This window comes from Physella acuta, unplaced genomic scaffold, assembly GCF_028476545.2.
Source record: "Physella acuta isolate Inbredline_101_S28 unplaced genomic scaffold, ASM2847654v3 ptg002263l, whole genome shotgun sequence".
NCBI classification, from domain to species: Eukaryota; Metazoa; Mollusca; class Gastropoda; family Physidae; genus Physella; species Physella acuta.
Window position 1 is genome coordinate 19664 of NW_026733762.1, and position 12481 is coordinate 32144.

Consider the following 12481-nt stretch of genomic DNA (forward strand, 5'->3'; position numbering starts at 1 on the left):
ACATGACATTAATGGGTAAAACATAATTAGCGCACACTTTACATTAAGGTAAAATAATTACGGAAAATACGCCATTGATGGAAAAAAATGTTTTTATAATTAATTCTTATTTTCCTCTTAACAAAACAACTTAATAAGACCTATAAATTTGCACGGAGAAAAATAATTGCAGAAAAATCTGGCAGAGTGGTAGGCGCTACAGGCATGATAGTGCACACTCACCCACTTTACATATATGCCGGTTAGGCCAGAATTTAAAATTATTTTTTTTTTGCAGGCGAGAAAAAGAGCAATTGAAATAAATGAAGCAGAAATACGGTAGTCACGTGGGGGACAGCCAGTAGTTTATACATTCAGATCTGAACAAATGTGCTCGTCTGGAATAATTGCAGCTCTTTCCCGCCAATTTCCAGCCTCTTAGACTTCACCGTGCCCTAAGCTAGCCTCTGGTATTTTTTTTTTCCTTTACGTGCCAGCGTTACTGAGTTTTCAAGAATTTTATTTTGCGTTTTACATGGAAATATCAAAAATAAATTTTTAACCATGATACATTTTTATCCGTGAATTACGTTTCAGTTTTAAATTTAATTTAACGTAAAAACAAACAATACATTTTTGGTAATCGAAGATAAAAATTAACTCGGTTAAAGAATTTTTAGTTAATAAATATCTGGATATTCGACACGAAGAGCAAAACAAAAAAAAAAAACAACAACAAAAAAAAAAAACAAACAAAAAGAAAACGAAACAAAAAACCGAAACATTTTTTACACGAGTCTGACAATGCTAAAAACTAAAACAAGAACTGGCAGCCAGCATTGACACGCGGACCCTCTGTTACGGAGATTAAAATCATCGTTTCCTGCAGACAAGGGCAGCGCGATGCCCCCTGCCCAGCCATGCCCCCCAGGCGCCGTGTTGATGCTCATGTCCAGGTCGACTTGATCACACTTGACCAGCGGTTCCTGGAAGGCGGTCGGCCTCTCCTTCTGGTACACCGTCCCCGGTTTTTTGTCGGTCAGTCTTTGACCCACGTACAGGTGCAGACGTCGGTGCACGATCTCCATCTTCATGATGTCTCGCTCCATGTTGGGCAGGCGGATCCCCAGGGTGACGCAGCCCCCCGTCCACGTCACGTCCTGTTCCTGGCCCACAGCCCAGGCGTGGGGCTTGCCGCAGCCGTTGCCGCCGTAGTGGTTCATGCTGTCCACGGTGGCCTGATCGTGGGGCACGACCTTTAACCTCGTCACCTGCACACAAAAAATGTAAAAAAAAAATTAAAGTTAAACGATGTTTAATACCAAATTCAAAAGCCAATAAGGATAATTAAACTGAAATAAAAATCTGGACATGTAAAGTGAAATATGAATCTAGATATGTAAACTGAAATATAAATCTGGACTTGTGAACTAAAATAAAAATCCGGGCATATGAACTAAAATATCTATATAAATCTGGACTTTTCAACGGAAGTGAATATTTCTGTAATCAGCTAAAAAAAAATAAAAATTTCAAACATGTTTGAGATTGTGAGTACGTCCAAAGTTTTTAGATCAAAATCTACAGAAAAACTGTTTTTAATTTATTTTGCTTGCGGTTTAGTGCACTGAAAAGCAGATTCTTGACATGTAATTTTAAAAACGAAATTTCAAGAACGATTTTAAACCACAAGATTGTTCTTTCCATTCCGCTCCTTTCTAATTAAGTCGACGCCACACACGACAAAAAAGTATTGAAACCCGATCAGCAACTTGCCATCTTAACTTTGAACCGCAGTTAATCCGCCTGTTTCTTTTAACGTCTCTAATATTGCAATGTCACGGAAACAAAATTGAAAGATATGAAATGCGTTAAAAATTAAGTTCAGTAATAAATATTGTGCGAATTTTTTTACAAAACGTAAAAACCGTGTTACTCTTATATCACAATCTCTAGAGCAGATGAATTAGAGTTTGTCCTTTGGCCTTAGCACATACAGGGTTAGTGTGGTTAGCATTAGGCCTAACCAGTGGCGCCAGTAGTTCGGGTGTAATCCGGTGCGGTGGTTAAGGCTGTCACCCCCTTAACCACCCTTCCTCCAATAATTTTGTATTTCGGTTAGGTGTCACCCTCCCTTTTATCTTCTTATTTTAACTGAAGAAAACATTTTTTGGCTAAGTTTTACACTTGTTTTTCGATTAGGATTCACCCCTTAAATGGTGTCACCAGGAGCCAATCGGACCCCCTCTCTGTCCGCATATTGTGACGCTCAGCTAGAGAAAAAACGACGCTTATATTGTCAGCAGGGTTTCTTTCGGACATTTTTTCCGGAAGTGGTGGGGGGGGGGGGGCTATTGAAACTTCCGGGGGGGGGGGGGGTATTTAAAATTTCAGAAGTGTAGAGAGGGGGGGACAATGTTAAAAGTAAATATTTTCTATATAAATGTATAAATGTGTCTTCTGCACGAACGGGAAATGATGATAATAATGATATATATAGGTATATACCTGGGCATATGTGTAGGTATATACCTGGGCATATAGGTAGGCATATACCTGGGCATATACCTGGGCATATAGGTAGGCATATACCTGGGTTATAGCTGGGACTTTCAGCATATGGTTTAAATGTCGTGGTTAAGGTATCGGTGAATGTACAGGCGCCGTACTTTAAATAAAACTCTGCATGGATTTTTAGTTTTCGTGGAAAATAATACCCTATTCTTAATTTCATTCGTGCTAATGCCATTAAAAAATCCTTTAATTTCGCAGTCTCTAGTTTTGAATGGCATAACTGAGTAGCTAAGACTCGTTGTTGTGAACACGAATGACTTCCCCTGAAACACCATTTTCCCACGGCGACGTTGAATATCGTCTACCATGTTGTTTAACACCCACCCACACACCTTATTTCTGATGTCTTGGCGTGTCTAATAACCTGAACGGGTGTTCTTCTTCTTCTTCGTTCTTAATTATTAGTGTTGAAGGGGGTCGAGATTTATCTGCCAGTGGGTTTGAACTCGAGACTTTGTTGGAATTTATCAACCATGAGCTGTTTGCCGACTCGACCACGCCTCCAACACAATTAAGCGTTACGTGTCAACTGGTTATGCGCCATTAGGCCATTGACTCCGATTTCAGCCTGCTTTTCTTTTTGGATTTGCTTCCATAGCCTTTGTCCAACCAAGAACAAACTACAAGGCAGCAGTTGTTTTAATTTTGGAGTTGTCTCTCTGTGATGACGCAAGATTACGTCAGACATGTTTAGCAGATATAGGTTAGCAGAAACAGACTATAGGCCTAGTTGGTTGGGTAGAGAGGCCAATGGGCGCACAGGACTGACCGGTCACGTGGGACGGTCAGCTGACCACTGAGGCGTGGGGCAGTAGAGCGATAGGCCAGGAGTTGATAGGTAGCTAGCGAGGAGTAGAGAAGGTGTTAGGTTGTAGAATGGAGCAGATGTAGCTATGTAGAGAACAGTAGTTAGTGTTAGGATTGGTCATGGGAGTGCGTAGTTAGTAGTATAGTGAACAGTCAGTAGTAGAAGTAAATAGTACAGTGTAGATCAGTTAGGTAGAAACTTGAACATATATATCATTTTAATAAAGAACAATTATAGTTGAACTTGAACTGTGCGTTATGGGATCCATTCGTTCCGCATCTTAAAATCTCCACCCTCACAATTGGTGGAGCAGCGGGTCGAGTGAGGGAAAGAACGTATATCAGCTATTCATGACGGAGTATGACTGGTGTATTGCTTTCTCTAACTCATCACAACAGCGGGTTTCTTCAGCCGGAACGAATTTTGAATAACAACACAAGGGAACTGTCAACATATTCAAAAAGATAAAAGATAAGTACCTTCCAAAAATTTTTTTAAACGTTTGGGTTTAGAGCCGTGCTGGATAGTTTGTGCCAGCGGTTTTTCTGCCTTACACATTCTTATGTTACGCCCTGTTTTCTTGGTTTTGTTAACTTTCCTCTACACACACACACACACATACACAACCATGGAGGCAGAGTTTCAATGCTATAAACATGGCATACCATTAGACAAAACAGGAGAAGAAGTTGAAACATTTGTAGAGAATAAGTTAAGAAACAAGATAGTCAAGATAGTAAGACATGTCAAGAACAAAAGCAGAGTTAGCGTTAGAATTAGAGAAACGGAAAGTACAGCACATAGATAACACGCAACTGCCCAAGAACATCAACCCCATGACCAAGAATGTGACCCGGACCGCCCCCACAAATGATTTTGAACAACGGACATAATAGTGAAGTCAAGTCGAGTTTTTGTGTTGATCTAAGAAGTCGAGAAAATCGGCATGAAGTCGATAAAAGTTTAAGTTGAAGTCAGTGTAGTCAAATCTGAAGTCAATAGTGTTATTGAAGTCAGTGAAGTATAAGTCAGAACTGAAGTCAAAGAGGTTATTTGAAGTCAGTCAAGTCAGTCAATAAGTTGTTGAAGTCGTAGTTAAAGTCATAGTGACGTAGTTGAAGTCATGTTGCAGTCAAAGAAAAGTCTTTGAAGTTTATTAAAGTCGTTGAGGTCATAGTGAAGAAGTGAAATCGTCGAAGTTATAGTGAAGTCATTGAAGTCAAAGTGAAGTCTTTGAAGTCATATTGAAGTTGTTGAAGTCAAAGTGAAGTCTTTGAAGTCAAAGTGAAGTCTTTGAAGTCATATTGAAGTTGTTGAAGTCAAAGTGAAGTCTTTGAAGTCATATTGAAGTTGTTGAAGTGAAGGAAAAGTCTTTGAAGTCATATTGAAGTAGTTGAAGTCAAGGAAAAGTCTTTGAATTCAAAGTGAAGACGTTAAAGTCGTCGAAGTTTAAGTCGGTCAGTGAAGTCTTTTAAGTTGAATTGAAGTGAAGTCGTCGAGGTCAAGTTAGTCTTCAAAGTGAAGTTAGTCGTCAAGTTGAAGTAATTGAAGTCGTCAAAGTGGAATCAGTCGTTAAATTGAAGTCAGTCAAGTTACTGAAGTCAAAGTGAAATAAGTGAAGTTACTGAAGTCAGTCAAAGTGAAATAAGTCAAGTTACTGAAGTCAAAAGTGAAGTCAGTCATTAAGTCAAGCCAGCCAGTTTTTTTTGTCAGAAGTCAGATAGTGAGAGCTGCTCCACTATATGATTACGTGTTCAAATGTTGATTTGAAACGGCACGATTACTTATATATTATATACACTTACATGTCTATTCTTTTTGTGAAGCTATTTCTAAGCTCTAGTAGTGTTTACGTCTATTGTGTTTATTAGGCTTTACAGATTGTTGTTAGATGTAGAGTGTACTGATTTTTTTTGTTTGGTTAATTTTGTAATGTTATTTTTGTATACTGTATGTACCGCCAGACAAATGTTCAGCACGTTTAAATTTGGGATTGAGGTTTTTTTTAATGGAAGGTACCTCTGTCTGAATACTTGTCTGCGCGGGCACTAAGATAGTCACGTAAAACCATTGCTCATGGTCTCGTAATACAATTTCAGACCCACCAGCGCTATTCAGAATGAGACGAGATGAAGCCGACACTTCAAAGAGTGCCGCCACCTGAAACCCTGATTACGTTGAATTACCTGGACAGCGAACAGCCCTGCTTAACAGAGAATTGCCCTGGTCAAGACAGCGGACGCATCGCCACCGCTTCGCCCCCGCACTGGAGTTGAATAACAGACCGCCAGCTACGAACACCTACGTCGGCACATACAAAGGGTAGAAGACCCATCGTCCAAGTTCCCAGCGTCGGAACGTTACGTCATTGTTCGCCACCGCATCAGACAGCTCCAGTTCATCGTATAACCACTCTGCGTGGACGTCTCAACCAGCGTTGAGATGAGATTGTTGCGTCATCACATTGACCAACGAAAGTTACGCCTACACCCGCCTCACGGGAATTTACATTAAAACTCGCCACAACCCACCCACCACAGAGGAACGCAAGCAATTACATAACACTTACACATACACTTACACTGCTCACAGAGCCCGTTCAACCAGCTACACATTCTACTAAGATTAGCTCAAGGCCAGTACACGACAACCTAGCCAAAACTGAGTTACACATGATTGAATTCACACGTACCATAACATAGACATACATTAGCAAGCAGAGACACCAGTCACACCACAAGATTTCAAGAACGAAAACAATGACATTTTTTTTTTCAGGAACACAGACACAAGATTTTATGTTTTTGTAAACTGTGCTGTCCCATTTTGTATTTGATTTACATGATTGATGTTAGGGATAGAATAGAGTAGTAAGATAGATAGTAGTTGATGTTTTAGATTAGTAGCAGACGCTGAAAAATATAATTTGTCAGCTACAGAAAGGGAGGGAGATATGTGATGACGCAAGATTACGTCAGACATGTTTAGCAGATATAGGTTAGCAGAAACAGACTATAGGCCTAGTTGGTTGGGTAGAGAGGCCAATGGGCGCACAGGACTGACCGGTCACGTGGGACGGTCAGCTGACCACTGAGGCGTGGGGCAGTAGAGCGATAGGCCAGGAGTTGATAGGTAGCTAGCGAGGAGTAGAGAAGGTGTTAGGTTGTAGAATGGAGCAGATGTAGCTATGTAGAGAACAGTAGTTAGTGTTAGGATTGGTCATGGGAGTGCGTAGTTAGTAGTATAGTGAACAGTCAGTAGTAGAAGTAAATAGTACAGTGTAGATCAGTTAGGTAGAAACTTGAACATATATATCATTTTAATAAAGAACAATTATAGTTGAACTTGAACTGTGTGTTATTGGATTCATTCGTTGACGCCCTCTTAAAATCACCACCCTCACACTCTCCTAGAAGAGTGGCTGTCCCCAGCTAACGAGCCTCATCTGCCCGAGAACGGGTGTTCGATTTACCATCCACTCGCGAAACGGGAAAATATGCAGAATAAAAAGAAATATAAATATCGTATTATACAGCAAATCTGTTGTATAATTGATACAAATGTTTCGCCGTAAAGCCATTTCGCTAACGACAACACAAACGGGGTCCAATCAACTAGTCCATGGCGGGACAAAGGGCGTATTTTGACGTAACCGATAGTTGGGACATAGGGCGTATTTTAAAGTAACCGATAGTTCAATTAAAAACTAAGAAGAGGAGGTTGGTAGAGATGGCGTCAATGGATACATGAGAACCAGAGAGGGGAGTCGTTGAATTAATGATGACGCCCCGGGGGTGCCGCGCTACTTCCACGTGACTCTGGCTCCCCCCCCCCCCCCAGACCGCGGGCAGGAATTAAATAAGTTTGGTATGAAAGGGAAATAGAAGATGTAATGGTGTTTTGAAAATATCAAGTTGTGTTTGACAGGTATATGCAGGTATATGGAGGCTGCAGTGACGTTTTGAAAAGGCAGATGTAGATGCTTCTGTTGGTACGAGATTTTATTGACGTCATAAGTGGACCATTTTTTAAAGCATAAAATGTTAGCGTCTATATTAACACTCTCGTGACACAGATAGTTTAAAAAAAAAATTGAAATCAGCAACAGTTTTAATTTATGCAAGGGATGACCGATTTGTGAGGTGGGGGGGGGGAGTTAAAGACTAACCAATATACACAAGTTGTATCAATCGCATTGAGGGAAGACGTGGCCTAGAGATGGAGATAGGCTGCTAATCCGAAGATTTCGAGTTCGAATCAGGTTCAAGTCAGTAGAACGTCACTGAGTCCACCCAAACCAGACTTGCCATTTTTTTTTCATGGTAAAACTTTAAAGAAATAAAACAATCTAACATTTTAAACTATGCATTCTGTTCCAATCTAAAACTCCAACAAGAGTTTGAGTAATTTCTTCTCTTTCTGCTTCAAATAACGCAAATGAAAACGAAAATTGCAATGATTTTTCTGATGCATAAAACGCAGTCAAAGAATTGGACAACTCCTTCAACGCAGTTGTCTGTCGCTAGCCCTAGGCGATGCGGGTTTATCAAGGATATTGCTTGAAGATGGATTTGTGCTTGTAGTTACAGTTCCGCAATCATGGGCGGCCACAGGCGGATTGTAGGAGACATTGGAATTGAAAATGAAATGGAAAATTGAAGCTAGTTCTTCCAAACGGATGTGCGTTGTTTTTTTGTGACGGAGGGGGGGGGGGGCAGTGTTGGGAGGTGTGAGCCGTTGTTGGGCCCAACAAGGGGTCGTTGTAATTTTACTGTAAGGGCTAAGACTTTTATTGGGCTTAGACGTTTATTAAGTAGTAAAAGCAGTATATGTTAGTAATTAAAAATTATCCGGTTGAAATTTAGTGAATAGACAGGGACTGGTGAATATATATGGCGTTGTTACGTTGACTTCCACAAACCTATGTTGAAATAATGTAGGGTACTTAATAAAGCTGAGTAAACTCACTTTTCGAATTGTCGTTTTTTTAACAGCGTGACGTGACGAACACGACATGACGGGCATAAAATGACATATGACATGATTGATATGACATGACGGACATCACAATAGGACATCACATACGGAGCGTATTTTACGTACAGATATGACTCGACACGATACTACACGACACGATACTACACGACACGATACTACACGACGCGATACTACACGACACGTTACTACACGACACGATACTACACGACACGATACTACACGACACAATACTACACGACGCGATACTACACGACACGATACTACACGACACGATACTACACGACACAATACTACACGACACGATACTAGACGACACGATACTACACGACACGATACTAGACGACACGATACTACACGACACGATACTACACGACACGATACTACACGACACGATACTACACGATACTACACGACACGATACTACACGACACGATACCACACGACACGACGGCTACCTTAAAGCTGTAGTCCTTAGCACCATGGACCAGGAGAGACTCGGTGCCGCCGGCGTAGTTGCCTTTAGCGTTGAGGGAGAACGACGGATGCCGGCAGAGGGCGTCGTGGTAGTAGTCGTACTGGCCCTGCCAGGAGGAGCCATCGGACAGGAAGTGGAGCCACCTGGTGGGTGAAATACAGTAGATCCGGGGCACGTGAGTTACATTTTGAAACAACAGTTGAAAAAAATAAAAACAACAAATAAAACATTTTTTAATAAAAATGATTGCTGATCTATCTAATACTAGCTAATTCTAACACTAATAGTTAAGTGAGAAACGGCATTAAGTTTTTACATAGAAATACAACCCATTAGATTCATGTATAAATAACATATTTATTACCATCAGATTTGTGTCTTGTGCAAAACTTATACCATGAAATGTGTGTATAGGGGTCATCCATAAATGACGTCACGCTTTTTTGACGATTTTTACCCCCCCCCCTCCTCACCTACGTCACACATCGTCACAAAAAGCCAACCCCCCCCCCTTAAATTACGTCACACCTCAACCTACAAACCCCCTCAAAATTGCAGTTGAATTTTTTTTTAAACATCGATATTTTTCCAAAATCTTGTCTAAACTATTACAATTTATTTAAACAGTTATCTAAAACGCGAAATAACATCTAAGATTAGTTTTCTAACATTGCTTTTTTATAATGCAAAAATGTGACGTCGCAACATCTGAACCCCCCCCCCCTCCCCCTCATCACACATCGTTACAAAATTACGTATCCCCCCTCCCCATACGAGTGTGACGTCATTTATGGATGACCCCATAGATAAAAACATTTATCAAAAACAGACGTGTGTATAGATAAACCTCTTATATTCATCAGATTTGTGTGTAGATAAATCATTTATAAGCATCAGATTTCTGTCTAGATAAACCATTTATATACATCAGATTTCTGTCTAGATAAAGTATTTAATGCAAGCTGCTGTGGAAGAGATAATCCATTTCCGAACTGACCCGGATGCAGAAAGCAAAGATTGCCTTCCGGGCAGAGGTTCACGTGCGTGCAATTAACACGACTGCCATGTTGCTCTAACGAGCTTATCACACTCCCCCACCCCCCCCTCCCCGACCCCCGTCATGTCTGTCAGCTTAGGCCGGAGGACGAAGGAAATTGACGAGATGTCTGTCACAGATTTGTCCGAGTTTGATTGAGTTAAATCATTAGATTGGTGTGAGATGTGTGTGTGTGTGGGGGGGGGGGGGAAGGGTTATTGGGGTGGGGGGGGGGGGGGGGGATATTCGTGCGCATGATGTCGGAAGACCTGTGTGCACAAGGGCTCTGTGAAGGCGGCTAGATGTGTGTGTGTGAGGGGCTATGTGAGGAGTTGTGTGGGATGGTGTATGTGAGAGGCTGTATGTGTGGGAGGTTGTGTGAGGGAGGCTGTGTGTGTGGGAGGCTGTGTGTGGGAGGCTGTGTGTGCGAGGCTGTGTGTGCGAGGCTGTGTGTGGCAGGCTGTGTGAGGGAGGTTGTGCATAATAGCGTATGTGCTGGTCTCTGTATGAGGAGGCTGTATGTCCAGGAAGTAGGTCTCGACATTAAGGAGAGACTCAGGACTTTCCCACACAAACCCCCCACACGAGGTATCCCACACTACGCACGTGATGTGTGCCCACACCATGGACACGAGCCACTACTCACCTTGTTAAAAACATGCCGTACTGACGCGACTCGCATCGAGTGCTCACCCACTCGCCCTCAAGACTCAGCAAAGTTCCTGCATGTGTCGTCAGACGGGGTGGGTACTGGGGGTTAGAGCTCATGACACGGGAGCACACGCCACACCCTGGGGTCTGTTGGGAGAGAAAATGTTATGTACGTTCATATATATATATATATATATATATATATATATATATATATATATACATATTAATCATAATATTATATATAAATAAATAAATAAATAAATAAATAAAATAATATATATATATATATATATATATAACATAATATTATATATATATATATATATATATATATATATATATATATATATATATATATATATATATATATATATATAAGTAAGTATCTTGTATATTGTAAAAAAGAACATAGTGCTAAGTATTGTCTAAACCACACACATTCAACGCTGTCATTAGTCGTGACAGATTTCCCCAATTCAGACGTCTCTCGTGCAGACTTTTTTAACGGCAGACTTGTCAATGACAAATCTCTCTCCCCACCCCTCTAAACTGATTTCCGGTGTGCAGACTTTCATAACGGCAGACTTCGCTTGGGAAGACATTCCAAAAATAACTGTCCATGGTCAGAACTGTGGGTGAGAGAGAGGAGGGGGGGGGGGGGGGTTCACGTTTCTCATAGCCGTAGCCCTACGTCTTGTTAATATTTTACCCACTTTACAACAATATATTCATTTTGACTTTTAAGAATTTGACCAAGTTTAAAAAATATTTTAATAGTCTTCTAAATTTTAAATCAAACCTTCTATGTCTGAAAATCTAAATCTTTATTAGAAAACTATCTTTAGATAACTTGTACTTAATTCTTTAAAAAATGTTAAAATGTTAAAAGTTGAAATTGCAATTCATTTCATTTGATTTCCCATCACTTTAGTTTTCAGACAGGCATTTTTAGTTACACACGAACAATTTGTCAAACCTTTTGATCAGCAGCAACTTGCTACAATACGAGAGACAGACTACATCACCAACACAATTTTCCGTTTACCGAAACTCTAATGTCAAAAAGTGTCGAACAAAAACGAAATTATTTTTCCGTAACCCCAGCCGCCGCGGCGGTTTGAATAACCACAAGGGGAGAGAACTACCGGAACTCGGCATTTAATTTCCCCAGACTTTGTTCCTCAGTCCTCGACCATTTCCTGTGTGATTTTGTCCTGTAAATTTCCTCGCGGTCGTGGAAGTTGGGGTGGGGGTGGGGGGGGGGGGGGGTCGGGCGGGCGTCGTAACCCGGATGAAGGCATTGAATTTTAAACCTGTTTGTATTCCCCATTGATCACCAGAGACGGGATCGATATAGTATTCATCAGGCGTTGGTAGACGATAGCCCTGCTCACACATTCCGGCGGTCCCTGTTACTTAAAATAGAAGTGGGAATTCCCACTTTTTCTCTTCCCCCTTCCCTTCTTCCTCGTAAGCTGGACGGGAGACAAATAACGGGGGAATTGGGCGTTAAAAAAAGGCGGGAATCCAGGATTTACAAGATGTTTAAAGCTTGTCGTCTGCTTATATCTATTTCCGGTACCAAATTTTTTAATGACAGGGAGGTTTTGATGGAGGGGTGAGGAGGGGGGGGGGGGTGAGATGGATGTAGGGGAGCTGGAGGGAGGGGTGTGGGGAAGCTGGTGGGAAAGAGTGGGGAGTTTGGTGGAGGGAGTGGGGGAGTAGGGTGGGAAGGGTGTGAAGTATATGGGTGGGAGACTCGTTGGGGAGTGGGGTATGAGGTGTGTGGGGGAGTCGTGTGGTAGTGAGTGATGTGGGATAGCTGGGTGTATACGGATGTGTGTGCGCTGGGTGGGAGGGTTGAGGTGGACGTAGGTAACACTGACATAGGTATGTTGATTCAGCCATAAATGATTCTCATTGTAAGCTTTGAATTTTTCTCTCCTAGATGCTCCCT

General features: G+C 41.4%; 1 protein-coding gene across 1 annotated transcript; it reads right to left on the reverse strand.

Moving 5' to 3' along the window:
* Positions 1–746: 746 nt before the first annotated feature.
* Positions 747–10660, reverse strand: LOC131932693 (protein APCDD1-like). Its single transcript, XM_059289630.1, has 3 exons — positions 10517–10660; positions 8815–8977; positions 747–1250 (listed from the first exon to the last, which is right to left on the reverse strand). The coding sequence occupies exons 1-3, from the start codon at positions 10636–10638 to the stop codon at positions 768–770; spliced, it is 768 nt and encodes a 255-aa protein (XP_059145613.1). The 5' UTR covers positions 10639–10660; the 3' UTR covers positions 747–767.
* Between the last annotated feature and the right edge of the window lie 1821 nt (positions 10661–12481).

What these genes read in the sequence shown, in the direction of transcription:
- LOC131932693 (XM_059289630.1), bottom strand. Translation starts at nt 10,638, where the DNA reads ATGAGCTCTAACCCCCAGTACCCACCCCGTCTGACGACACATGCAGGA. An exon ending in TACGGCATGTTTTTAACAAG is followed by an intron (nt 8,978 to 10,516) that starts GTGAGTAGTGGC and finishes TTCACCCACCAG; the next exon opens with GTGGCTCCACTTCCTGTCCG. An exon ending in CTAAGGACTACAGCTTTAAG is followed by an intron (nt 1,251 to 8,814) that starts GTAGCCGTCGTG and finishes TTTTGTGTGCAG; the next exon opens with GTGACGAGGTTAAAGGTCGT.